Source organism: Aythya ferina (genome assembly GCF_964211825.1).
Source record: "Aythya ferina genome assembly, chromosome: 16".
In the NCBI taxonomy this organism is placed as follows: domain Eukaryota; kingdom Metazoa; phylum Chordata; class Aves; order Anseriformes; family Anatidae; genus Aythya; species Aythya ferina.
Genome location: NC_140315.1, coordinates 1263054 through 1290027, shown reverse-complemented (window position 1 = coordinate 1290027; position 26974 = coordinate 1263054). Strand labels below are relative to the sequence as shown.

Genomic DNA, 26974 nt, shown 5'->3' with positions numbered 1-26974 from the left:
GCTGCAGCCTGTTGTGCCACACGTTCTCCCAGGAGAGTTGAGTTACCTTTGTGTTGCATTTCTGTGCTCTTTAGAGGGGAGGAAGGTACTGGGGGCAAGGGAGCTCTCAGGGAGCAGTTTCCTTCCATGCCAATCGACTGCTCATCACAATCTGTTACTCTCCTCCAGGGCCTGCTGCAAAGTACTCCCTTTATTTTTGCACATTAAATATAAACTGCACAAGAATGGGTGATCTTATTGTCAGGATGATGGTTACGCTGCTGTAAAAAAGCACTGTGGGGGAAATGTTTGTGAAACAGTTACTGCTCAACATGGAAAAAGCTCTGCCCGTGTGCAGGTGCAAAAGTTAGCACTATTCCTGGCCTTTTCTGAAGAGAAAGTCCTGACTTTCCTGTCCTCAGCAGAACTCTTAGGGTGTTCACAGCAGCACCCACCTGCTCTGCCTGCACTTCCTCCAGCAGTCCAGACCAACTGCAGCTTTAATTTGCTGTATTGCATTTCTTTGAGAAATCCAACTTGCTGATTTTTTTTTTTAATTATTTCAGAGAAGGCACAAAGCTGAATCAGCTTGAAGTGACTGAAAGTACAAGGCAAATGGTCTTATTGGAAAGCAAATTTTATCTTACGATGAATTATCATTGTGTTGGAAACTTTTCAGGTGAAAAGCTCAAGGCTGTAGTACCCTTTGGTTTATTTCCTTTCATCTGCTGAGGACCACACAGCCAAACACCTGGATTTTTCCACCTTTAGTCTGTCCACTGGTTGTGTTTTGGGCTCAGGTCTCCATTTTTTTCCTTTTCTTTGACCAGAGTCCTGCGGGTCAATTCATTGCTGTTAGACGAGGGGCTGGTAGCTCTGGCATAGATAGCATCACACATGCGAGTTGCCATCTAGCGTCGTGCCACGGCACTTTGCACTGATCCAAAGCGTGCTTACTGTCCTAGCCCCAGGCTTTGGAGCCGCGCTGGACCGTAGGTATCCAAATGTCACAGGTATCCCGACGTCAGCCGACTGGGAGCTGCGCTGACACCACGGTATCGTATGAAAGGGGCTGGCTTGCAGCCACGCCAAGTGTTACAGCGTGCAGTCCTCTTGCCTTAGTCACCCTGGAGCTCTGCAGCTCCAACCCCTCATGCTCTGAACTTCCAGGTCCTCGCCTTGGCGGGGCAGAGGACGAGCTGTGGGTGCGTGCAGCCTGGGGAGGGCCAGCGGGTTGGGCAGGTTGAGCACGAGGAACCCGCTTGGCTGGATGCATTAATGCAAAGCTGCAGGAGTACCAGACCTTAGCAAGGGCATTTCAATAGCAGTTTCTCAGCTGAGAGTTGAATTAACTTACAGTTTTCATTGCTGAGTGGGTATATAACGTGCGTAACAGCATATCTGTAAATTGTGAAAATGATCATTAAAGCCCGCAAAATAGGAAAACGTCGTTTGACCCTTTCTAATAACGGCTGCCATCTGTTCTCCCGTTCTGGATGATGTGTATGCTGACGTCTGCTCTTACTGCTTGGGCTTCCCAGTGCTGAGATATCTTCAGCTAAATGAGAGAAAAAGTCTGGGCAGCGCTGCTAAAGCTCTTTTCCGAGGGGTGAACACGGGGTTTGCCCACCTGCGTCACTTGGCGCTCCGTGTTATCACCACTCAGCCATCTCTGTGAACCAGCACAAGAGAATTCAGGGTGTTTCCCTCCCAGCTAAATATAGTCGTAATTGCCTCGTGGCAAGGCGCTCATCTTTAATTGCTCGTCGTCAGAGTTGTCCCGGTCCCCATGAGGGCTGTTTTGGGGACACGGGTCAACGCCTTCGAGTCCTGGACACGGAGCCAGGAGGGAAGCGAGTACGAATTGCTCGATCCATGCTTCTGCCTCTGTTAGCTGGTGCCATGGGAGGGCTGGGGTGATGGCAAGCTGGCCTTTGGGATCTTGGGTCTTGACCCCAAATGAAATGGGGTTGGCAGCCGGGCAGCAGCTCAGGTCCCACCGAGGATTTCGTCGCACGGCTTCTGCTCCACGCTGGGGAGCTTCACGGCCAGGTTTCCTCTGGCTTCTCTTCTGCCAGCGGGCTAAAGCGGTAAATTCAGATGGACTGCGGGCTGTCAGCTGCTTCTCTGCCTAAAAAAAAAAGGGAATTTCTCCCCCGGAGCCGGAGGGTGGCAGTGCTGCAGAGAAGCCGCAGTTCCCCAGCACGGCTCCGGCTGCGAGCACCCCGCTGCCTGCGGGGTTAGGGTTAGGGTTACGCTCCTGGGTGACCTTCCTCTGGTTTTGGGGTTTTGTTTTGGTGGGTAGTGAGCTGCCCTTATCTGCTGGTGAGCAGGGCCGGCTTTGTCCGGCCGCGGGGCTATCTGAAGGACGCCGACGTGGTATCAGCAACCACGATAGGGATATCTGCTGCCAGAGAGGGCTGGGAGCCCGTGGAAACAGCAGGAAGCATCGTGCATGGGCCCTGCTGTGTTAAACGGGATTCTAGGAACGTGTTTCTGTACGAAATAAGCTCTAAGGGAAAAAGCTGGGCTTCTCAATGGGGAAGAGATGCAAGAAGGGGAAAAAAAATGGGATGGTGGAGCAGGATGCCCCGGTTATGTGAAGAAGGACGTGAGCAGGGTCAGTTGTCACCTGCACCTACTGCAGGAAGGTGACTGCTCCCTTCTCTCACTCCCGTACCTCATCATTACTGAAAATGAGATGATTTTACCTTCTCTTTAGTTAAATCTCCTTCATTTTTTTTTTCTTTATTTTAACAGTCGTTGGCTGCGATTCGGCTCTTCTAAAACCGACGTTTGCGCCTGTGAAGAAGTGATTCTTTGTCCTTTGCACCAACAACTTTTCCACTTTGGGAGTTTTTTTCCTCTAATTATTCCCTCCGCGAGGGAGTTTTGCCCATCTTCCTGGTCTTTCGCACACACGCTAAGGCAGACCTCAATTTCTAAAGCAAAAAATTTCAATTTCTGCCTAAGAGGCAGCTCGGTTTTATAATTGAGCTGTCCTGACTGTGGCCGATGCCTGTCCCTGTCCCTGTGGTTTTTGTAGTGCAGTTTTCCCTTCCTCAGCCTGGCAGCTGTAGGATTTCCTTGTTGTTTTTTTTTCCTCCATACCCAGCTCATTGTTTCCTCCTCTTCCTTTTCACGTCGGTGTTGCTAAGATTTAGTTCCTGTGTTTTCTGATAGCGTTTCCTCTCCGAAGCCTGCTTTGCACAATTTCCTGGGAACGCTGCCTGCTCTCTGCAGCGCTGCTGTCGCTGTCGGACGTTTCCTGGTCCGTGTTTCCTGCCTCAGAGCTTCTGTCCCAGCACCTCTGGCCAAGCACTGGCCAAAGATCTTGGCGTAGCTGCACCAGCTTCTAGGTACAGCTGCGCCTTCAGCTGCTCATTTGGGTAAAAAAGTGACCATCACGGCACAAACCAGCTGGCTCGGCTGGCAGGCAAAAGGCAGCAGCAACGAGATAGGGAGTGAGAAATCCCAGTGGGTGCACCTGCAGCTGGAAGAGGATGGCTGTACGTTCTGGCCTATTTCTGCTGCTGGTTCTGGTTGTTATAGCCTAATTTTAATCTTTGCTCCCCGTTGCTGGACAACGCGAAATGGTTCCAGGAGGAGGGAGGTGACCTTGATGCGATGCCCTATTCCCGGGTGGGTCTTCAGCTCCCCGATGTGTTTGTTTGGTGGAGTGATTGAAAGGATCTCAGCCTGCTCCCGGGATGTTTTCGGACATTTAGTCAGGAGTATTTTCTTCTGCAAGCAGCACTGCTCTGCGCGTCCTCTGTTGTCCAGAAAAAAATGACCTTGCGGTGACGTTTCTTCTGCCTCTGTACTTAGAGTGGAAAAGTGGCTTGGGGGATTGGTGTCGTTGTCACACAAAACAAGACACGTGTGGCTTTCTCCAAAGCTTCCACCGCAGGGGGAGGCTGCGATGGCTCCGTTAGGTCCTTGGGCAGGAGCTGCTGTTCCAGTTTGCTGCTCCAAGCAGACCAGTGCTGTGGGGAGAGGACAGCGCTGCCCCCTCGCAGCCTCTGAACGGTCTCATTTCTGTTCCTGAACCAGAACATTGATGGATGGAGGCTGGTAATTTTAAGTGACAGCTCTAATTAGGCAGCGAGGTTATTTTTCTTACCAGGCCATGCGCTCCCACCGCTGCTCATACCGTAAGCACCCGGTGTCACCCAAGCAGGCGCTGCCAGCCGTGCCCGTGCCACCCCAGCTGTGTCCCCAGGGGATGGGGACAGCCCTTCAGCTCCTCTCGTGCTTTAAGCCTCAATCCAGGCTTCTCAGAGCCACACACTTCGCTGCCCATCCTGCAGGCACAGTGGCAATGAAGGTGTGAGCTCTCAGGGGGGGCGAGCTGCTGCACGCGCTTGCCGAATGGTGCGGAGCAGGGCGCTCTTGTTAATGAGGCGAGGCCATTCCTGCCGGTTTTGGGTTTTTTTTGGGCAGTTTCAGTTCGCTTCAGGAAGGAGAAAAGCCTGAGGTTAGTCGGCTTTAGCTGAGGGTTGGGCTGCAGCTCCTGTTCTTGCTCCGGTAACTCAGGTGCGCGCTGCTCCGCAGGGCAAAACGGCTCCGGGAGCGTCTCGTTGTGGGGTGCCCCCCTGGGGGCTTCTGTGCCCACGGGGTTCTCGCCACTGCACCGGCCACAGGAGGAAGCAAACACGAGCTGCCCCAAGCCAGGGAGCTGCCTTGGGGTGGTGGGGCTGGCAGCAGGAGCCCACAGAGCCGGGAGGGGAGACCTGTCCTCAGAACCTACCGGTGGAAGGTTTGCCACACGAATCCCACGTTTCCCAGTTACGCACTTCTTCGGAGAGCGGTGTATTGCAAATCATGCCACAGGCCCACGTCTTCGGCAGCTGAGCAGCTCCCATGTCAAGCACCTCTCGATTTACTGATTTAGCCTTTTTTTTCCTGACTTATTTACTGCATTCCTAAACGCTTACCTTACTCGCCGCGCTGCCTTGTCTGCGCCGAGCCTGCCTCGCAGTGCAGGGAGCTCCTGAATAGGTTCCAGATGGGACTGGCTTCAGCCTTTTTTATTTATTTATTCATTTATTTATTTATTTATTTATTTATTTATTTTATTTTTTTTTTTCTTTTTCCAATGGGGCTGCCTTGCCTGAGCAGCCCCTCTCCAGGTCACGGCACCCTGCGAAAAGCTGTGGAACCGGCAGGGCTTGGGGTTGTCTGAATCACGCGTTCCTGGGCCCCGGGCTCGGAGATAAGATCTCGTGCTTCTGCAGCAGGGAACTGGGTTCTGGGGAAGGGACCTTGTCCGTGCAGTGAGTAACTTCCAGCACGACCCCGTTCCTTTAGCAGCAGAGCTCTGGCTTCCCTCGGCACAAGGCTCAGGGTTTTTGTGCAGCTGCAGCACCGCTGGCTTCTCTCCCTCCTCTTTCAAAGCCTATTCCTAAGCAACTGACAGCAAAAAGTCGAGGTGGAGATGGAAAAAGCATCGTCCTTTCGCTCCAGGACCCGTGGTGTGCATGATGAGCTTGCTGGGTCAGCTTTGGGGCTTTGGTGCACAGCGTTGTTGGGGAGCTTACCGCCTGCAGCAGCCCGTTAGCAGCCGGGGAGGTGGGTGCTGCACTTTATTTTTGATCAAAAAGTGCCCCCAACGGAAGCCTTTGGGTACAACTGAACTCCCCGGGGGAGCGTGCTCCAAAATCTGTCTCTCTGGCACAAAGCTGAGCCACGCTGTCACGCAGAGGCAGGATGAGAGCTCCCCGCGCTGCACCAGCGGCCAGGACGTGCTGTCTAGATGAGATGGGTAACGGCGTCTTGCACAAGGCACCGAGCAACAGGAAAAAGGGCTCTGGGAGGATCTGAGCAGAGCAAAAATAAAGCTTCCCTGCCTGCGTCGACGAGAATTGTGCTCTGACACAGCCAGGGAGCAATAGAGGCAGCTACTCTGGGAGGTGGCTTGGTCGCCTGCTGGATTTCTGGTGCATACGCAGAAAATGCAGCTATTTGCACCTGGGGAGTAAATGAGTGCCAAGGAGCCGGATTTTAAGTGCCGAGTACAACTGCAAAAGGTGCCTTGTCTCTGCCCCTATGTAGGTTTGCGTACTGAGCGGGTACAAAATGGCCTAGAAAAAATAAAATAAAATAATAAAATCCAGGCTTTTATGTTTCCTTCTGAGTTTCCCCTTTCCTCTCGGGTGGGTAGGGATGCATTTTGCTTTCTTATGGAGATGCGTGCTCAGATATGCTGGTGGGAGACAGCGATTTGGCTCCCACGGCACTGGCTGTGGTCCAGCGCCAGCGATATTTGTTATCTGAGATGTCAGAAAAATAGCAGTGAAAAGAGATGCCGCTGACTCAGTTGTGCTGCGGCTTATTAACCAAGTTCTGACTCAGCCTGCAAAATTTGGGTTGTTTTTTTGTTTTTACATTAACCCCCACTGGACAAGGCAAGGCTGAGCTGGAGATGATGCTTTTTAATTAATTTATTTTTTTTACCAGCGTGTTGATCAGCCTTGCAGAAGGGGTGCTCGCATTCCCCTTGGGACTGGCTCTTGGTGCCCTGGGCAGGAGCAGGGTGAGGCTCCTGCGACCGATTTGGAGCAGCATTTGTAAAAAGCTGACTGCTGCGAGCGGGTGGCCGAGCACAAGGACCCCCCCCCCTCCTCCTGCCCGCCTCCTCGAGCTGATTTCTGCCTTCTCCTGCCAGGCTGCGTGCCGTGAGCTCTCCCACGCAGCCCCCGGGCTCCTGCCGCTCCTAATGCAGGGGTAATTTTTTGGCTGTGGCACCGAGACTGCTGGGCTCCACCGCTGGGCTGTGAAAGGTGCCGAAGAAAAGCAAATTTCTCCTCGCTGGGCTCAAATTATGCCGTGTGGGGTCTGCCTTGCCGTGGGAGATCTCTCAGGAGCGCAGGCTGAAAGAGGCTGGTAATTACTGATCTCACATCCCACGCCTCCTGCTCTGCTCTGGGCTAGGGCAGCGCCAACGTCTCGCTCCCGTTAAGGAGAGGGCAAAGAGAGGGGCTGAGGGTTGTGCAGCCCCGGATAAGAAGCCAGAGCTGGGATCCTGCTCTTGCTGGAGCCTCTGGGGGAGAGGAGCTTTTTGGGAGCAACCTGGGGCGAGAACCTCCCTGGTCATGCTGTGCTCTCCCTGCTTTCCTTGCTTGTGCTGGGCTTTGTGCGCCGGTGCTCGCTGCTGCTGTGGCTGGAGCTGCTCCGGGGATGGCTTGGAGCTTGGGCAAGCGCCTCCTCCTCCATACCCTGAGATCCTGGTGTGGCAGCAGCCCTGGGACAGGGAGAAGGTGCCAGACCCAGTCTGACAGTCGAAGAGCACCACGTTTCTCCATATGGCTGCCAAAATCCTGGAGCTCCCATCCCGCCGCCGCCGCGTGGGCAGGCTCCGGCCACGCTCCTCCCTCGGTGCCTCTCGCTTCTCCTCCATCAGCCCCCCCCCCCCCCGCCCCGGGGGCCTCTCAGATGTTGCATCTTCCCTTGCCAAACCTCCATCTCGCTCTGCTCGGTGCCTGCGGTGCGCTCCTCGCCGCCTTCTTCCTCTCCCTGCGCGAGGAAGCCTCTGCGCCGCCGCGGCCACGCGCGGGCGAAGGACACGGTCATGTTTCGTGGCGCTCACGGAGATGCTGAGGGCCAGGAGGGAGCAGTCCCGCAGGGGAGAGCGTCCCAGGGCGAGGTAGGAGCTTTTGGGGTGCTGTGGCCTTCGGGGTGCCGCGGCCTCACACACAGGAGCGCGTCTCACACGTGCGCACCAAGCCTCGCGAGCGCAGGCACCCCCGCAGCGCCGCACGGCTCGAGCAGGCACAGGCTGCGGGGGTGTTTCGGAGCGTTTTTATGACTCAAGCTGGGGAAGATGTTGTTAGAGCAAGGCTCTGCCTGCTGCTGCCGCTGCTGCTGCTGCCTCTCAGGAGAAAGGGGCAGAGGCGTGCGGGGCGCCCTGCGAGCTGCGGAGAGCGTCAAGGCAACAAAAGCTGCCGCGGAACGGAGAGAAATAACGGAGGAGAGAAATAACGGAGAGAAATGCCTCCGTGGTTTCAGACGCTGAGCTGCTGCGGAAATGGTGTGGTGTAGGAGCAAGTGCTGCTCGGCGGTGCTGCAAGCCTCGTGCTGCAGCCGTCCCCGCGGGGTGAGGCTGGAGCCCGGTGATATGGGCAGGGAGCGGGGCCCACGGGGGCCAGCGGGCTCAGGAAGGGGCCGGTACCCCGGCAGGCACAGCGGTGCCGGTGGTTTTTCCATGGCACGGGCTGCAGAGGAGCTGCTGCTAATTGTTGCACAAAGGGAAGGCGCTCGGGGCCTGCTGGAACGCTGCTCCTGGTGTCCGGGCAGTGTTTTTGGGGGCTGCCCCTGGGTAGTGCTGCACGGAGCTCCGTCACCCCGTGGGGACAGCGGTCAGCATCGCAGCGAGCCTGCGTGGGCTGGGGAGCTGCTGCTGCCCTCTCACCCCGCAGGGTCTGAGGGCACGTGGGAACGAAGCGATCCCTGGCTCCATTCCCCTCTGACCCTGGCGCTGGCGTGACCCCGCGGTCTGCTGCTCCGTCCAGCTGCCTCCGAGCCAAGCTCTCGTCCCTTGTCACGCTCTGCTCTTCTGCTCAGCTCCTGCTGCTGGAGCCCGTGGCCTTTTATAGCCACGGCTGGACAAGGCCAGCACCTCCCCAACAACACTGGAGCTGCTCGATGCCTTGGGAAAGCCCAAAAAGTGTTGTTTTCAGCCTGGGACCTGAGGTCCCAATGAGTGTGCTCCCCCCAAGACAGCCTGCGGTGGGGTTGGAGGTCGGCACGGGCGCCTGCACTGCACCCCTGGGCATAACGGTGGCAATTTGCTCACGAGATCCGAGCAGAAAGCTGAGCCCGGGCTGGCCACCCGCTCCCCACGGGGTCACCCCGTGTCCCTCTGCGTGCTCCCCGTGGTGTCACCCCGTGTCCCACCGCGTGCTCCCCACGGCGCAGAGCGCACGGCACCAGGCAGCGGCTCCATGTCGGGGCTGGAGGCTGCTGCTGGGCGCTTGCCAGGTATTTGAGGCTTGGTGCGGTTATTTACTGACGCTCACCACGGCCAAATAAAACAGAGGCTTTGCCATCTGCCCTTTTGCCACGCACTGAAACCTTCCCTGTGCTTCCCCGGATGACCCATGGGGATCCCCGGATCCTGGATCTCCGCGTGGATGGCCTCTGCCACAGCCGCTGGCAGGGTGGTACCTTTTGTGCTTCGTGTTAAAGAATTCAAACCACGAAACTGTGGCTCAACAGCAGGGGAAAGGATGGCTAGGATGGGTGTTCTGGGGGGATAGGACGTGGTGCAGGGTCTCAGCTGGCCTCGGGGGGCCCGGCGGGTTGGGGGGAGCAGCGGTAAGGGGCACCAGGGACTGGTGGTGCTCGGGTGGGCTTCCTCTCCACGTCTCCGTTGCAGGAGAAGCCAGGACTGCCGCTGTGCAGGAAGCTCTGCTACGCCGTCGGGGGCATCCCCTACCAGATGACAGGCAATGCCCTGGGGTTTTTCCTCCAGATTTTCCTGCTGGATGTGGTGCAGGTGAGCGCCGCGCGCGGTGCGGTTCTCTGCCAAGGGGCTCGGCGTAAACCCAGCAGGCAGGCGCAGGGGTGGAGTTCAAGAGGTGTCCAAAGGTGTCCAAAGCCCCTGGAAATGCTCTCCAGAATGAGTTGTTCACTCCAAATCCCAATTTCTCGATGCAAACACCGTCGGTGGGCACACAGGAGGTGTCTCCAGGCCATTTCAGTGCCTGAAGCGGTCTCCAGGGGATGCTGGCTGGAGCCAGCTGCGTCGTGCTGGCTGCTCGCAGCTTCCACCAGGACTTTTTTTTCTCTTTCGAGCCGTGCTTTCTGGTTCCCCTCCAGCTGGAGCCGTTCCACGCCTCTCTGATCCTTTTCCTCGGAAGAGCCTGGGACGCAGTTACTGACCCTGCTGTTGGCTTCCTGGTCAGCAAGAGCCCCAGGAGAAAATACGGCAAGCTGATCCCATGGTGAGCGTCCGTGCGGCGCCTCAGGGGTGAGGTTTTGGGCTCAAAAACCTTCCAAGGAGGCAGCTGGGATGCTGCTCTGAGACTTTGACGTGGTTGTGGCTTAGGAGAACTACGAAAGCCAAACATCCTCAGGTCCTGAGGGTAACAAACCTTGCAGTGGGTCCGCGTGTCGCTGCAGTGACAGGAGGAGTGTGCTGCACACCTGGGTGCTTGCTGATTCCCCGAGGCCTCCCGTGTTTCAGGCCGTGGTGGTTGGTGTCCTGGAGCCCTGCGGGGGCACACGCAGGTTTTGGCACTGGGGCTGTGCCAGGAGCTCTCCACCAGGCCCTCTCCATGAGCAGATATTGCCCACAGAAAGCCCCCAGCTTTCTGCCGCAGGGCGAGCGAGGACTTCGGGTGTTTCAGCAGAATAAGAAGCTGCGAACAACTCGGGAATGACTTTTTTTGGCAATCTTTTTATTCTCACCCCCTTTCTCCTCCCAGCCCGAGTGCTGGAGGTGCCCTCGAGCGGAGCTGCCCCTCGCAGATCCCCATCTCACAGCCGGGCTGCGGTTTGGAAGCTGGGGACGAGGCTGCAGCTTGTGCAATGGGAAGTCTGCCCGCTTATCCGGAGGCACATCTGACCAGCTCTGCTTCCTCCCCAGGATTGCGTGCTCCACGCCATTCGGGGTGCTCTGCTACTGCCTGCTGTGGTCCACCCTCGCGGACGGCGCCCCCGCCTCCCTGAAATTCCTGTGGTACCTCTTCACCTACAACTTCTTCCAGATTTGCATGACTGTAAGGGACACGGTTCCTTCCCGGGGCATCATCCTCTGCTGCCGGGGTGTCCCGGCCACAGCCCCTGCTGCGAGGGAGCTGGAGCTGGGTCTGGGAGATGGGGAGCAGGGGACGGGGAGCTGGAGCGGTGAATTTTAGTGCTGGGCAGCCTGTCTACGGTGATACAAACCTCTCCATCGCTGCACTGTTGGAAAAGCAAAAAAAAAAAAAGAAAAAGAGGGCAAAAAGCCACCCGAGAGCAGGGGAGGGGGGCCGGGGTGGGTTGTGGCGGTGGAGCAGGGGAGCAGCAGCTGGAGCTGAGCGCTCGGTGCTCTCCCCAGTGCTACCACGTGCCCTACTCGTCCCTGACGATGTTTCTGGGAGGAACCCAGAGGGACCGAGACTCGGCCACCGCCTACAGTAAGTGCCCGTGTCCCTATAACCCGGAGACCCTCCCCGGAGCAGAGGGGAAGGAGTTCCTCAGCTTTGAACAAGCCACAAAGCAGGTGGGGTGAAGCAGGATGCCATGAGACCAGCGTGGTCTTCTGCAGGGCACAGGACCCAGACGCATTATTAGGAATCCTAAACGCATTCCAGCAGTCACTGCTGGAGAGAAAGGGAAAAAAAAAAATGAGAACAGGTAGAAACAGCAGGTCTCTTCTCCTCCTGGGACAGCTGTGGATGCTGGTGCCTCCAATTCCATCCCCAAAGCTGCTCCGTGGTCCTGAGGGCCGCGTCCCAGCAGCCAGGGGGGCTGTGGGGCTGAGGTTCCTCTCCCGGCCGCCCGGCAGGGATGGGGCTGGAGGTGTTCAGCACGCTGCTCGGCTCGGGGATCCAGGGGCAGATGGTGGGCGCATCCCACGGCCGCCTGACGCACGGCTGCTCGCTGGGGAACGGGACCCAGCCCAACAGCAGCACCCCAAGCCTCGTGGGATGGCTGGAGGGCACGGTAAGGACGGGTCCCGACGCGGGGCAGGGGTCGCCTGCGGTAGCCGCGGTGCCACCGCGCTGCCTCTCGCTTTCCAGCGCAGAGCCTACGTGTCTGCCTCCCTGGTGCTGGGCTCCATCTACTGCCTCTCCTGTCTGGTTCTGGTTTTCGGGGTCAGGGAGCAGCCGGGTAAGTCCGTGCGGGTGCAGCCGGGTGGCGAAGGGGGGGGGATTTGCAGAGGTTTTGTGGGTTCCTAAAAGGGGGAGCAGCCTGCGGAGAAGCAAAATCCTGCACGCAGCTGGCATCTCTGTGTGGTCATCTCCGCACCGAGATGTCAAACTCCAGCTCCTCGCCCAGCTGAGCTGCACCCGGACACGGTGGCACCGTTCCCCTGTGCCTCCCATCGCCGCCCCTGCGACCCCGCTGTCTCTCCCCAGGGCCCCTCAGCCCCCTGGGGAAGGCTGGGCTGCCCTTCACCCGCTGCCTGAGGATGATCGTGGGACACAAACCCTACACCCAGCTGCTCTGTGGCTTCCTCTTCGCCTCCCTGGCCTTCCAGGTGCGAGAGCTGCCTCGGCAGGAGGAGAGCTCGGGGGGGGGAAGTGACCCCGCACGCTATCACGGCAGCGAATTCGGGACCCTACGAATGTCCCCGTGTCACCTTCCCAGGTCATGCAGGGGATTTTTGCTTTCTTCTGTATCCACGCCGCGGGGCTGGCCGGGAAATTCCAGCATTTGGTGCTCGTCATGCTGGTGAGTGGGCACCAGCGTCACCCCACACCCCTCAACACCGCTGCCAACCCGCAAGGATGTCCCCAGGGCAGAGACCAGCAGTCCTGGGGGACATCGCTGAGCTCCTTTGGTTCCTCCTCAGGTCACAGCTTCCCTCTCTATCCCCTTCTGGCAGTGGTTTTTGGGGAGATTTGGGAAGAAAACGGCAGTGACGGTGGGCCTGGCGGTGAGTTTGCCCCCGGTTGTGGCTGTGGATCGAGGAGCCTGCCCAGGACCCATCACAAAATGTGTGGGGCAGGGGCAGCGTGGCTCGAGGTTCAGCAGAGCCATGAGCAGCAGAAAGTGCCCGAGTGCTTTTGTTTCTCCTCTTCCTCTCGCTTCCCCAGCTGATCATCCCGGCCCTGGTGGCCATCACCCAGGTGAGCCACAACTTCCCGGCCTTCGTCCTCCTGATGGTGGTGGCAGGCTGCAGCATGGCCGTGCTCTACCTCCTGCCCTGGTGAGCGAGGGCACCTCCGGGCTTCTGCAAGGGATTTCCCTTTCTGCTGCCTGGAAAGCTCTGGGAGCAGCGGTGGCCGAGCTCAGGCAGCACCAACATGGGTTTCACCATGCCCACGGGGCTGTCTGCGCCCAGGTCCATGCTGCCCGACGCAGTGGATGACTTCATGCTGAGGAACCCCAGCTGCCTCAACCTGGAGGCTCTCTTCTACTCCTTCTACGTCTTCTTCAACAAGTTTGCAGGCGGCCTTGCCGTGGGGATATCGACGCTGGGTTTACAGTAAGCCCCCACCGAGCACTACCTCCCTCCCCCCAGCTTTGGCAGCCCAGCACAATTTTCTGGAGCATCCGAGTGGAGATGCTGGAATGAATTGCAGGGGCACCCAAATTTGCCTTTCCAACATAGGAAAGGAGCAGAAAGGAGAGGGAATTCCCCCAATACAGCCTCTAGAGGAGAGAGACGGAGGTGCCCGCTTGCCTTTGTGCAGGGGGCTGGTGGGGAAGGAGAAATGTTCTTTAGTTTTGCAGGTTACCGCACCGGGGACTGCACGTACAACCCCTCCGTCACCCTGGCCCTGAAGCTTCTCATGGCGCCGGTCCCGATCACCCTGCTGCTCATTGCCATCACCCTCTTCTGCCTCCATCCCATCAATGAGGAGCGGAGGAAGCAGATGAGGATGGAGCTGGAGGCGATGGGGTAAATGCGAGCTCCCTGATGGAGCCGCGGTGCCGGGTGCCTGTGTTGGTCCAAGCCCTGCAGAAATTGGGCGCAGGGGAAGGACTGCGTGTGCCCGGCTCTCTTGGGATGCCTTTCTCAAGGGTTTTAGGGTTATTTCAGGGGCTGCTTCCAGGTTTCACGAGCGCTTGTGTTCCTTTTAACAGGCGTCAGGCACAGTGCAGCAGCTCGGAGCACCACCAGGGCTGACCCGGGTGAGTTCAGCAGGACGGGCTTGGGTTTGCTGTGCTTTCAGGATGTGCTGGGGTCGGGGACAGCCCTCGTTTCCTCTTGTTTCCCATTTCCATGTCCCAAAGGCCAGGCTGGCAGGGGTCCTCGGCCTCGAATTCCTGCAGGTCCCAACAGATCTGGGCAAGATCCGTGCTGTGCAGGGGAGAAGGGGCCCCGGCCGCCTCACCGCGATGCTCAAACACGCTGCAGTGAGGAGGTGGCACCTAAACATGTGGGATGCACAAAGACCACGGGGGTTGTTATTGACAGAAACTCGATTTTTTAGGGAAAATACCACCTGGATAGTGCGTCTCTCTGTGCTTAGGCTGCCTTTTTATAGGAAAAAAGGTTTACAATTTCTTTGAGCGTGGGTGAAGTTCCAGCCAGGAGCATAAAGCTCGTGCAGGAGCGGTGATATTGGGGGAGCAGCTCAGTCAGGAGCAGCTGAGTGGCTTTTAAATCGCAGCCCACGGCCACATCTCCCCCAGTGCTTCTCGGCACCCCCACGTCCCTCCTGGCAGCAGGGGGAGAGCAGAATCGGCCCTCCAGCCACCAGCACCACGGCTCCGCTCAGCACCGCGCCGAGGCAGCGGGAGAGACCGGGGATTTTTAGGGCTAGGGCTGTGTCTGACCGCTGGCTGACCTTGCAGCTCTCCGGTCCGGTGCACACTGGCAGGATCTGAGCAAATTACTCCCCGGTTGGGTGCTGAATTAATTTGAAGCCTCGCGGCACAGCTTCGCCACGGGCGGGGGGAGATCGTGCTTTAGAGACACATCAGGGCATCTGCAGGATCATCGCAACAGCCCAGCTTCAGAGTAATTTCTCAGAAACACAAAGTGCTTCCTTTTTTTTTGCCCTTTTACTTTTTTTACTTTTTTTGTTTTGTTTTGTTTTTGGAGCGTGAAGGATGTTTCTCGCGAGTGCCCGAGTCCACGGCTGGGCGCTGGGATGTGCTGCCCTCCGCCACCACGTCGCTTTTCAGCCTCGCTGCCCGCAGGTTTACGAACGAGCAAGAGCCTTCGAACCACAAGGCAACACCCTGCTTCCTGGGGTTTTAACACCCTGCAGCAAGCATTAATTATGTTCGAAGGCACACATTAATCGGGCCAGAGGCAGGGTCTGAGTGGGGGCTCCCACCCTGCAGCACGTGCGGGCAGTGGGCTCCAGGCTCCTGCAGCACGGGGTGGCTGCTGGCCTCTGTGGTGCCTGTTATACGGGGAGATACTTCTATACACCAAAAAAAAATAAATCTCATTTGTTTTTTATGCTATTAAATCTGAGCGATCACGCTTTTCCCTCCTGGTCTTTATTCCTCCGCGTGTTCTGCCAGCAGCTGATCCAAAGGGCAGGGAGAGCTTGGAGCAGAATTTATTTATTTTTGGGGGGGCCGTTGTGTTTTTCCCCAGAGTTTGAACACCAGAACCTGAGCTGAGCCCTCCCTTGCTCCGGACCAGGGCAGGTTGGACCCAGGGGCTGCGGTCTGCCCCTTCTCCTCCTCGTTTATTTTCTTCCACCCTCGTTTATTTTCTGCCCTGGTGGTGCTCAAGGAAAGTCACAGACCACGGGCAGGAGCTGCACCTTACACTTTTAATGTGAAATAATAACGCTACAGCTTAAAGAAGGGAAAAAAGACACACAAAATTGGGTATTTTGGTATTTAAAAGAATGCAGGCAAGGAAGAGAAGCAATTAAAGTAACAGATAATGGGATGAAGCGGGTTTTGAGTGTCTCCTCGTGTCCTATTTTCACGCACTTGCAGAAAATCCTGGGTTTTTATTCACCTCCTGCCTGTCCTTGGCACTTCTGCTCCCCTGGTGCTGCTGAGTGAGAAATGAGGCCGCTCTGAAGCGAAACCTGTGCCTGGACAGACGAGTTTTATAAGCTAAATAATAATAAAAAGAAGCAGTTTCTGTTCCCGTTAGAAAGCCCCCTGAATTGCCCAAAGCCGCCCTTTTTAACGTGGAATTGCCCAAACCCCTGCACTGTGCTGCTGACCCTGGGGACACCCGAAACCCTTGAGGGCACAGGAACGGGGATGTGAGATATATTCACAGTCCTATTTTGAAGACTGAAACATTTATTATAGAGAGGGAAAAAAAAAGGGGACGGAGGGGGGGGGGCTGCACCGAGCCCGGCTCCGGTTTCCCCGGCAACCGCGCGGTGCCAAGATGGCGGCCGAGGGCCGGGCAGGAAGGAGGGGGGGGGGGGAAGCGGGCAAGATGGCGGCGGGGCGGGGCGGGCTGGCGGGCGGGCTCCATGGCGGCTGTGGCGGCGGCTGCGCAGCCCCAGGCCCCTCCTTCCTCGGGCTGCGGCCGCTGCGGGTGCGCGACGAGCGGCACCGGCGGCAGCACCGGCACCGGGATGGGTGTGCACGTGGAGACCATCGCCCCCGGCGACGGTGAGTCGGTGCCCGGGGATTTTTAGGTCTTCTTTTTCTTTTTCTTCCCCCTTCTCCTCCCCGGTGCTCGGCCCGCTGCTCCGGTGTTGGTGCCGGTACCGGGCCCGGTTGGCTGATGGGGTGTGTGTGTGTGTGTTTCTCCCCGTAGGGCGGACATTCCCTAAACGCGGCCAGACCTGCGTGGTGCATTACACGGGTGAGTACCCCCCCCCCCCCCCCCCCGCTGCCGGTACCGGGGAAGGGGGGGGGGGGGTATCGCGATTCGTGTCGGCCCCGCGACAAAAAGTCGCGATATAGGAGAACGGCCCCCACCGGGATGTGCCCCCCTATCCCCCCAAAACACATCCCGGGAGCCTGCGGGGACCCCCGGGCGTGTGGGCGGCCGGGCTGGGCCGCGGCGCTCCCCGAGGGAACGGGGTGGGGGGGCCCCGCGGCGGCCCCGTGAGGGGCTCGAGGTGGGCGAGGGGCGGCCCCCGGCGGGGGTGGGGGGCCCCGGGGTGCCCCCGGTTGGTTTTAGGGCCGGGGGAGGTGCCCCCGGTTGTCCCTGTGGGAGTTGATTTGAGCACGGGGGGACTCTCCCCCGTGGCACCGGGGGGGTTTTGGGGTAGGAGACCCCCCTCTTGTGGGGCTATGAGGGGTCGGGGTGAGACCCCCGGTGCTCGGTGTGCCCCCTTGGGACCCTCCTGCTACAGAGGGGGGGTCCCTGGGGAGTAGGGGAGCGGTGCCGTCCCCGGGGCCCCCTCCCCAATATTCCCCTTGGGGGTATCTTGTGGGGTGCAACCGGGGAACCCCGGCGCAGCCCGGGATGGATTTGGGGTGGGGGCGCACTGGGTGTCCCCAGCTCTGCGGGATCCCCCCCTGAGGGATCTCCTGTGGGGTTTTTTGGGAGGGCAGCCCCATAGCCGAGGTGGGTGACGTTCCACGCGCTGCACTTTGATGGTTTCTGTGGATTTCGTGAATAAATCGACGTCGCCAGCCTGGAAAACGCCCCAAATGGAGAGGGGTCTCGCCTCCCCCAAAGAGGGGTCTCTCCTCCCCAAAGGGGGTCTCGCCTCTCCTCCTGCAGCTCCAGCTCAGCATGTCAGCCCCTGAAACCCCGCGATGAGCAGGGCTCGGCCCATCTGGCTCTGCTAATTCCTGCCCCCCCCCGGCAGGAGGAAGATGAGGATGAGGATGATGGTGCCGGGCCGTGCACAGCGAAGCCCTACAGAGGGGCAGGAGGGCTCTGCGGCGCCCCAAAAAGCTCCCGCGGGGCTGTCTGAGCTCGCCGTCCGGCCCATCTGCTTCTCCTCCTTCTCCCCCCACACCCCACCCTGCATCATTTTTAATTCCCTGCTCGGGAGGAGAGGAAGCAGCTCGGGCTCTGCCGGCAGCCCCCGTTTCCTCCGCCGGTGGAAGAACAAAGGGACGCTGGCAGGCAGTCAAGTGGCTCTCGGTGGGCCAGCCCTGCCTCCTGCCAGCCCTCGCGGCTCCCAACGCCGGCTCCTCTCCTGCCAGCCCCTTCCCGGCAGCAGCAGGTGATAAGCTGGGCTTGGGAGTGGTTCTCCGTTTCATTTTTATATATTTTTTTGTTGTTACCGTTGTCTCCTTTTGGCATTTATCCCACCCACCCCGGGCAGGCAGCCGAAATGGAAAGCCCCCCAGTCCACCGCGCGTGGTGCCCTCCGGCCACCGTGCCCCTGCTGTGTCGCTGGATGCTCCCCGCGTCCCCGAGAGCAGAGAAGCGAGTTTAGCTTCCCAAAAATAGGGGAAACGGTTGATTTCCTCAGCCCTGTGGCTCGCTGTGACATTTATCGAGCCCGGAGCAGCGCGGGGGCAGCAGTAGGGGCGCGTCGGTGGCTGTCCCTGCGCAGAAACCCACAGGGAGCGTTGGGCACCGCGAGCCCTGCTGGGCGTGCAGCGCCTCCGCTCTCCCTCCCCGAGCTGTAGATTTGCAGTCGCTTGATTAAAATCCATTTTGGGGGGAAAAAAAAAAAAAAAAGCAAAAAAAAAAAGCCAGGGAGCTGAGGGAGGAGGGGGGATTACGGGGAGCCGGCTTTTCCCATCCTTTGCACCCCCGGGTGCTTCGGGGCTGATGGCTTAATTTAAGGCAGGCGCAGGGCTGCTGTCCCCTCGCCCCAGAACCCGGGTTTTTTTGCAGCTCCTCTGCATGGGTGAGAGCAGTTTTTTCATCCCAGGTTTGTGAGGGATGGACAGACGGACAGGGCAATGCTCAGGGAAGGATGCGGAGAGCACAGCATCCTCGTGCCTCTCGGCTCGGGAGCCACCAACCCCTCGTGCTGGGATTGTCCCAGCAGCAGCAGAGGTGTGTGTGGGGGGGGATTTGGGGCAGCTGAACCTTGTCCCTTTCTTCTGGTCCCAGTCAGGCAGGGAGAAAAGCTGCTCCAGCAGCGCTGGGCTGAGGGAATTGGGGATTTGGGAGGTCCCCGTGGGGTGGGCAGCGGGGAGCCTGCTCTGCCTCTCAGTTGGAGTCGAGCCTGCAGGGGAATGGAGGAGCTGGCACAGCGGGGCTTTCGAAAGAGCCTTTGATGTGAAATGTGCTACAGGAGGCTGTTAAAGGAAAGTAAACGGAGGGTAAAGTCCTCTGATGCGCTGAGGAGCGATGGCAGTGGGATGGGAGGGTCGCTGGGGAGCGTGGGGAGCGCGTGGCTGGTGGCTGCAGCCCTGATCCTGCCTGGATCGGGCTCGTGGGGGGCTTTGCTGGCGGGGTGGGGGCACTCAGCACCCCAAAGCACAGCCAGGACTTGGGGTTTCAGCCCTCCCGGTGCTGGGAGCAGGGTGGAAGAGAAGAGAAGAGAGGAGCTGGGGGAGCGGTGGCCGTGCTGGGGAGCACCGGGACTGGCCCAGCACCTCGGAGGGAGCTGGGCTCAGAGCAGGGATTGATGCTGGAGAGCTCTGACCTTTTTTTTTTTGGCAGGATGGGCGCAGAGGGAGCAGGATCTGTCCCCAGAATTGCTGTGAGGGCTGAGCAGGGCTCGGCAGGGCTCAGGGCTCTTCCTGTTTTGCACAGCACCTCGCGCGCTGCCACGCTCGCCCAGCAGCAGCCTGCGGTCGCGAGACGTTTCCTACGGGGGTGAGCAGCAGCCCGGCGCTCGCAGGAGCCCAAAGTGCCTGTCCCCAAGCCGTGTGTGGGGTCCCGTCCTCCTGCAGAGCCTCTTCCACCTCCGGCTGTAGGAACCTGCTGGGTTGTGGCTTCGGAGTGGCTGCGAGCAGCTCCAACACCGAAGCTCAAAACCCGAAGCGCTGCGCGGAGCAGAGGCGAGCTTCAACCTCGTGGCACGGGGCTGGAGCGGGTCCTGGTCGCTCCTCAGGTGTCTCAGGGCCCTCGAGTCTTAATGGGAAAGTCTTAAAGGGTTTTCCGTGCCGTCCATTCCTCCAGCTGGAGCAGCAGGGCCAAGCCGCGCGTTGCTCCCGGCCGCAGCGTGCCAAGTGTGGCAGAGACCTGGCAGCGCCGCGGCTGCTCCCCAGAGCCCCCGGTGTGACGGCAGCAGCCCGTCTCGGCCACAATCTCCCTGCTCTCCTCTTTGCTTCGTCTCCTCCGAGCCCCCCAGTGTCTTTGGGGTGGCTCCAGCAGCCGTGGTGGCCCCGCTGTGGGGTCCCCAAGGCGGCGTCACCGCGACGAGCCGGGACGTGGCCTGGGCCGGCTCCTGCTGCTGGCTGCCCGCAGAGTCTTGGGGCTTTGCCTGCATCCAGAGGATGCTCGGCCTTACTAATGGCTTTGAGATCTCATTATCGCCTCGCTCGGGGCCGGCAGGGATGAGGAAATGGTTGCTCATACACGTCGGAGGCTGGAGGAAGAAATCTCCTGGGAGCCTCTCCGGCGGAGGATGTGCCGGAGATGAGGATGCCACCTCCGAAGGGCTGCAGCCTTTTTTTTTGTTTCACCGCTGCCGTGGTGGTGGGGGGCATCCCATGGCCCCATAACACGGAGCAGGATGAGCCCCGCGTGCAACCAGCACCTTCCTGGCTCGGGGGATGGATCCTCTGGGCTGGCGCAGGCATCTCCATGGGGTAACCCCTCTGTCCTGCGGGCGGGGAGCTGCCCGCTTGGAAATTCCCCCCGAGGCCAGGTTTTGGGAAGGTGAGACCTGTGCCAAAGGGTGCGTGGCGACTCCCACAGCACCAGCGGTGCTTTTGGGTTCGCTCTCAGCTGGCTCATTCCATGCTGCTGCAGGAAGCAGGTGCCCCAAGGGTTTCCCATACGAGAGGGTTTTTGGCTGCCTCCAGGTCCCGGGGGCTTTGGGCACGGAACCGAAGCATGGAGGGGATGAGGGGAGAGCATGGCAGGGTGAAGGCCGTGCTCGTTTTCATCACCCGATTTTGGGGTGGGGAAACCACGGCCGCAGCCTCTTCCCTTTCCCTGCAGCAGGGAGGGGAAAAAGGGTGGGCACGAGGTGCCCCCTCCTGCACCTCCCCGGCTCCCTGTGACCCCAGAGGGCACGGAGCTGAGCTCGGGGCAGCCTGCGCCACCCCTCCTGGCCTTCCTCACCTGTCCCCAGGACAGGAGCGGTGCCAGGCAGGGCTGGGAGCAGGCTGAGCACCGAGAGGTTTGTCCTGGAAGGAGGAAACGAGAAAAAGCCAGATTTGCTGTTCCAAAGTCCAGGGCTGCAACGGGGGGTGAGCAGCTGAGCTGCTGCTGATGCTCTCAGAGCCTGGGGCCCCGGCGGGGAGCTTTTTGCTTTCTGTGGAGCTCAAATCTCCCCTCCCCTCCCCAAAATAAATGGGGCAGCAGGGTTCCCCGCACCGTGGTGCGGTGCTAAACGGGGACAGGCTGCTCTGGGAGGCCAAGGGGGATGTGCAGCAGCCTGCCGTGATGAGCTGCTGGAGAAAATCCTGCCCTGGGTGGGCTCAGGGGGGTGCTGGCCCCGTCCCCGGGGACCGTGGGTGTCCTGTACCCGTGCTGCTGCGTCCTGCCCTCTGTGCAGGTGCCCTGTTTCGTGTTTTCCCTCGCCCCTGGGCAGCGACTCAAGGGTTTGGGGAAATCACCGCGGGCCGTGCGCCGCTGGACGAGGCGACAGGTTTGTTTCTCGAGAGACCTTTTTTTTTCAGCCAGAAAAAAAAAACAAGTTCCGGGCTTTTTTGGGGAAGTCGAGAAGTGAGAAACGTTTGCAGCAGCCGATGGTTGCTCTTAGATTTCAAACCCTTGGGTGCTGCTCGTCAGCAGCTGCCACGGGCACAGCCTCTGCCTTTTTATGGCCGCGGCAGCCTCAGGAGAGAGGGGACGTGGCTGTTCCTGGACCCGGGCAGGGGCACGGGGAGCTGGCAGCAGCCTCAGGACCCCACAACCCCAGACGTGGCTCTGCAGGCTCCATCCCAACGCTGCTGCAGCGACCCCAGAGCCCTCGGAGCTGCTGCTTTTGGGGTCTGCGAGCCCTCAGCTCTGGTTCCTGTGCCCACAGCCCTCTCCCAGCTCCGTGTGCCGGCGGTGTGGACACCCCAGGTACAAAACCAACTTCTCCGGGCTCTTGGTGGCCGTGCAGGGCTCCCGGCGTGGCCGTCGCCTGTCCAGCAGCCAAATTTCTCCCAGCAAAGCCTCAGCCCCTATGAGGCAGCTCCGGCTGCGAGATTCCCCAAGAAGGTCACGCAGGGAGCAAGGGAGGGACCGCGGCGCAGGGAGGAAATTCCTCCCTTGCTCGTGCCGTGCCGGGGGAGTTATATTTAGCCCTGGGGTATCAGTCGGAGCCGTGGAGCCTGCTCTACGTGGTGGGGGCTGCAGGACGGGGGCTGCCCGGGGCACGTGGCACCGTTTTCCCCCCTCCCCAGCACTCCTGGGCACGGTTTGGCTCCTGTGGGGCCAGCAGCGTGCGAGGATGGAAACCTGCCCGGGTGGCTCGTGCCGTGCCGTGGGGAGCAGCCGGTGCTGGAGGGGTCCCATCCTGCCCACCCAAGGGTGCTCCCGCAGCCCCGGTCTGCAACAGGAGGTGCTGGTGAAGGGGGGCTCACCCCCAGGCTGAGAAATGAGGCTGCTGCAAATCCCCTTTGACTCAGGGCCACGTGAGCTCCACCGGGGCGACCGTCACCGCCAGGTGACAAACGGCCCGGCTGCGTTTGCGTGGCTCCGTTCCTGGTGACGAGCCTCATCCCCCCTCTCCTTTCTCTCCCCAGGTATGCTGGAGGACGGGAAGAAGTTCGATTCCTCCCGCGACAGGAACAAGCCCTTCAAGTTCGTGATGGGCAAGCAGGAGGTGATCCGGGGCTGGGAGGAAGGAGTCGCCCAGGTACCCGCCGCCTCTCTCCGCGCGCGGGCGCACCGGCGTGGGCGCGGATGGCTGCGTGCAGCTCTTTTATCTCGCCCCCCCCCGCCCCCCGTTCCGTGCTTTCCTCCCCCTCTGCCACGGGTAGGCGTGGGCGTGAATATCATCACCTCCTGCGTTTGCCACCTGCCAGATGGCAGGAACGGAGCAGGGCCGGGCCTGAGGAACACCTACGGCGCGCGCCGGTGACTCAGCGGTGACATTTCTCGACTGAGTCAGCTCCGCGGGGAGCACTCGGGGGGCCCCCAGCTCCCGGCAGCGACGGCTCCCGGGCTGCAAAACCCACGCAGAGGCTGGGAGGGATGGATGGAAGGATGGAGGGATGAAAGGAGGGTTGGAGGGATGAAGGGAGGGATGGAGGGAGGCTTCTCGGTGGCACGGTTCGGCCCCAGCGTGCGTGACTGCGGCTGGGAGCCGGCGCCCACGCCGCGCGCAGCACGAGGATGCTGCCATCTGGAGGGAACGGTCTGGCAGTCCCTGCCTGGCCCCAAAAACATGTGCCTGAAGGACGTGGCTAGCCCGGCTCTGTGGCAGCCCTGCTCCTTTGGCAGCCTGTGCCTTCCCCTTCTGATGGTTTTCCCATTCCTCTTCTGCCCTCGCTCCTTCCCAGCGCAGGGAGGGGAGCAGAGGCCGGTCTGTGTCCCTCCTGCTGCCACTCTCACAATATTTGCACATCTCCTGACATCCCTGTCCCTTTCCCTGCCCCCAGATGAGCGTTGGTCAGCGGGCGAAGATGACCATCTCCCCAGATTACGCCTACGGCTCTACCGGCCACCCGGGGATCATCCCACCCAACGCCACTCTAATTTTCGACGTGGAGCTCATGAAATTGGAATGACCTACCCCAACGCCCTGTCCTCGGGTAAGGAGGGGGCTGCAGGGGGGCTGGGGGAAGACTCGAGGCCCCCCCCATCTTCTGCCTTTTGGGGAGGGGGGTGGCTGGGGCTGTGAGAAGGATTTCTGGCTGTGGGAGGCTTGGTGATTTGGGGATCCCTCTGGTGACACAGGCAGTTCCCAGCAGGCTCATGCCTCGGGGACGTTCTGGTGCTGGCTGATCGTGCCTCAATTCCTTCACGCTGTGTCCCCGCTGCCTTTTGCACCTCATCTCCACCCCCGCGTGGGTCCCACGGTGCAGGCAGGATGGGGCCGTGCTCTCCGAGCCATTTCCCACCCCCCCTCGTCACCAGGGCTCGACTTCTGCTTTGAGCAAACCCTGCGGTTTGCAGCGAGAGCCACTCTGGCTGAGCGTGCTCCTTCCCCCTGCGGGGCTTGGTCACGGTGCCTCCTCTCTTCCCCCAGGCAGGTTTGGCACATGGAGGAATCCAGAATTCTCAGCTTCAAGAAGAGTGCACATGACTTTGTACGGAGCTTTTCCTGATAGTCCACTACACTCATTGTATAACCTTACACCTTGATTGAATGCCTTTGGTCACTAAGCTTTGCGTCTGACTCTTCCTCCTCGTATCGTGTTTTTATGTCTTTTTAAACTATACGCCGTAAACCTCAACTCTTTTTTTTATTATTTTTATTTTTATTTTTTTTTTAAATTGGGGGGGGTCAGGTCCTTCATCTTATTTTTGTTCCAGGTGTAGTTTTGACCGGCAGCACGCAGACGGGCTGACCTTTTAGCTAGGAGTCATTTGAAGGCGAGGAAAACCCGCTGGTTACTCGCCTGGGTGCGCAGATCTCTGCGGTGTTCTCAAACCAGAAAATTGCTGCTGCAAAAAAAAAAATAAAATAAAATAAAAAATAAAAAAAAAAAGCCATAGCAGGGTGAGGCTGGCGAGGCGGAACGGATGCGGGGAGCGCAGCAGTGCTAGGATGGTGTGTAGTCACCCCGCCTGCACCCGAGGAAGCAGCGAGTCCTCCCCCTGCTCCCCGGGGGCCAGCGCAGCATCGCCGGGGGCTGCTCTGCCCCCGCGCCCCCCTCCCGGCTCAGCGGGTCCGTCCCCAAACCCACGTTTTGGGTTTGCGGGGACGGGGTGCCCGTGGGAGCTCCGCTGCGCCCTAGAAATTCAAAAAAAACTTACGTCGAGCTTTTTTTTTTTTTGAATAAAACCACAAAAATCGGCAGACAAACGGAAGGTGCTGTCGGCAGGGGAGGTGGCGGGGGGGCTGGTGGGGGTCAGCTCGCATGGAAACACCCCCCCCATGTGTGTGTGTGCGCGTGTGTGTGTGTGTGACCCCCCCCTCCTCCTCTCCCTTTTGGGAAGGAAACATCAGATCCCGGTTGTCCCCGGTCTGAGCCCCCCCGGCCTTTTTTCTCCTGCCACCTGATGCTGGTCATCGCCGCTTCGTCTGGTCTCCTGCGCCGCGTAGCTTCCCCCCCCCCCGCTGCTGTCCTCCTGCCCCTCCTCCCTCTGCCCCGCGTAGTGATTTGGTGAGAGAAATTGAGAAATCGCCGCCGTTCACTTCCTTCTCCGCCGCCTAAAGGTATCAAGTTTTATTATTGCAATAAAAACGCTTTATGCTGGCTTTTCTCAGCCCTGTGTCTCCCAGGTTTGTTTTTTTTTCCGGCTCGCGGGGCGCTGGGGAGGGCCGGCCTCCTGCCCTGGGGTGCAGAGGGAATAATTTGGGCCCCCCCCCCAATAATTATTTGGCGCAAATAATGAAGTGGTGTCCTGCTGGTTTTGCAGCATCGCCTCGCCACAACCCCGCTGAGCATCACCCTCAGCATCCGGCCCCGACGGGGAGCACGGAGTGCACCCAGGGTGCTCCCTGCCCCAGGGAAGTCTTATTTTGTCCGTTTTTGGGTCTTTTGGGTCTTTTGGGGGCTGGAAATAGCACTCCTGCCTGCCTGGTTTGGCAGGGGCTTTGCTCCAAGGGGGTGGCTGGGGCGATGCTGTGGTTCCTCACCTGCAGCCCCTCTTTTTTTGGTCTTTTCTTGCAGAAGCTTGCACGCTCGGTGGTGGGGAATCATCTGGGGGCTCGGGGCGTGGGTGCTGCTGCTCTCGCTGCCTGTTTCGGGGTCGAGGAGCCCACAGGGCACGGGGCTGAACATCGAATTCAAGGCTCAAGGTCCCCAGGGTTGGTGCCTGGTTCCGGCCTTTGCTCCGTTTGCCACGATCGATAACGCAGCCGGGGCGAGTCCCCGAGCTGCAGCGGGGCCGTGGGAGCCACGTTTGTGTTTCAGGGGGGGCTGCGGGGAGGCTGGAAAAGGCGCTGGAGGGAGCTGGTGCCTTGGGAGAAGACGCAGAGTCTGCAGGCTGGGCTGCCACCCTCTGGGCTCCCGGTGCCCGCAGCACCCAATTTGGGAACGTTTTCGCCTGGGTGCCTCGGGATGGATGTTCCCAAGCGTCCTGGTGACCGCACCTGGGCGGAAACTCCTGGTGAGCTCGGGTTTCTCTTCCTGCAGCCTTTTGCCTTAATTATTAACCGGTGCCAGGCTGTGCCGAGCCGCTGGGAGCAGAGATAAGGCAGCACCGAGGGGGGGGCTGGGAGGAGGAAGGGGCTGGAGGGGGCTGCTTGGGGCTGTCCCTGTCCTCCTGTCCTGCTGCTCCTGGCCGTCTGTCCAAGGGGCTGCGTGGCCAGGGGGCTGGTGGCTCGGAGAGGTGGCACCGGGGACACGGAGAAGGAGTGTGTGTGTGCAAGTGTGAGCGAGTGTGAGTGCACACGGTGTGTGTGCCACCAGCAGCGTGTCCCCAGGCTCTCCCCGTGCCCCCCTGAAGCCACAGCCTGCACCAGGGCCCCCCCAGCCCCATCCCCGTGCGGTGTCCGGGGCAGGCGCAGCCTCCTGCCCGTGGACCCGTCCCTTCCAGGAGGGTTCCTGGCTCTGCCTCCCTTCCCCGACGCTTGCTCCTGACCCCGTTTTCTCAGCCGTGGGGCCGCTCCCGTCCTGGGCACGGCCGGGCTAAAAATACCTCCAGTAAATAAATAAAAAACCACCGCCAGTAAATAAATCGCTTCCTCCTGGCCCGGCGGGCAGGGCTGGGACGTGCCCGGCTCCTGTTGGCCCCGTTCCCAGGCTGCTGCCACCAGTTCTGGGCACCTTTGGGACCCCATTTCTGCTCCCCGAGGACTTGGGGACACGATGGCATCGTGTGGGTCGGTGCCACACGGATTGGGGAGCGGGGTGACGCGGCGATGTCCCATGGCAGCGGGACACCCTCCGCCTGCGCCCTGACTCACCGAGCGTGGCACTGCCTCAGTTTTCCCAGCTCTGGGACGTGCCCACGGGGCCTGGTGGCTGGATGGGTGCAGGATGGGGCACGTCAGCCCCACGCGCCCCAAACTGGGGTCACGGGAGGCGGCCGCCCACGCGGGGCTCCTGGCACGGGCACCCCCCTGCGCCCACCCCACACCCCGGGGGCACGGAGCCGTGGTGGCCCCAGGCTGGGGCACGGTGACCGTGGTGGCACCCAGCTGGGTGCTGGGGGCACCTGGGGTGGCGATGCCGGGAGGGGTGGGGGTCTCCGTGGTGGGGTGCAGGGGTGCACAGCCCCAAATCTGCAGCACCCAGCATGGCTGGAACCACGGAAAGCTGCTCCCGTCCCTGTCCCCATCCCCGCGTGCTTCTGGCTGGGGGTCAGCACCCCCCG

At 60.0% G+C, this 26974-nt stretch overlaps 2 protein-coding genes across 7 annotated transcripts; both read left to right on the top strand.

Moving 5' to 3' along the window:
* The first annotated feature begins 7414 nt into the window (after window positions 1-7414).
* LOC311445751 (sodium-dependent lysophosphatidylcholine symporter 1-like) lies at window positions 7415-15077 on the top strand. 4 transcript variants are annotated; one of them, XM_084538160.1, is made up of 15 exons: window positions 7415-7624; window positions 9356-9475; window positions 9799-9923; window positions 10568-10700; window positions 11021-11099; window positions 11471-11628; window positions 11706-11796; window positions 12045-12166; window positions 12277-12360; window positions 12482-12565; window positions 12726-12838; window positions 12974-13117; window positions 13358-13534; window positions 13720-13767; window positions 14684-15077. In XM_084538160.1, exons 1-14 carry the CDS (start codon window positions 7550-7552, stop codon window positions 13760-13762), a joined length of 1548 nt encoding a protein of 515 aa, XP_084394286.1. In that variant the 5' UTR covers window positions 7415-7549; the 3' UTR covers window positions 13763-13767; window positions 14684-15077. The 4 variants fall into 4 exon arrangements, with proteins under 4 accessions (XP_084394286.1, XP_084394283.1, XP_084394284.1 ...); XM_084538157.1 differs by lacking the exon at window positions 14684-15077 and adding an exon at window positions 14434-14574 and having other exon boundaries at window positions 7418-7624; XM_084538158.1 differs by lacking the exon at window positions 11471-11628 and having other exon boundaries at window positions 7418-7624; window positions 11021-11185.
* A 955-nt stretch (window positions 15078-16032) lies between these two features.
* On the top strand, window positions 16033-24198 carry FKBP1A (FKBP prolyl isomerase 1A). Of its 3 annotated transcripts, none has more exons than XM_084538156.1 (5): window positions 16033-16182; window positions 16331-16378; window positions 22288-22400; window positions 23146-23298; window positions 24023-24198. In XM_084538156.1, the coding sequence occupies exons 1-4, from the start codon at window positions 16041-16043 to the stop codon at window positions 23272-23274; spliced, it is 432 nt and encodes a 143-aa protein (XP_084394282.1). In that variant the 5' UTR covers window positions 16033-16040; the 3' UTR covers window positions 23275-23298; window positions 24023-24198. The 3 variants fall into 3 exon arrangements, with proteins under 3 accessions (XP_084394282.1, XP_084394281.1, XP_084394280.1); XM_084538155.1 differs by lacking the exon at window positions 24023-24198 and adding an exon at window positions 23740-23872; XM_084538154.1 differs by lacking the exon at window positions 24023-24198 and adding an exon at window positions 23736-23872.
* Window positions 24199-26974: the final 2776 nt, after the last annotated feature.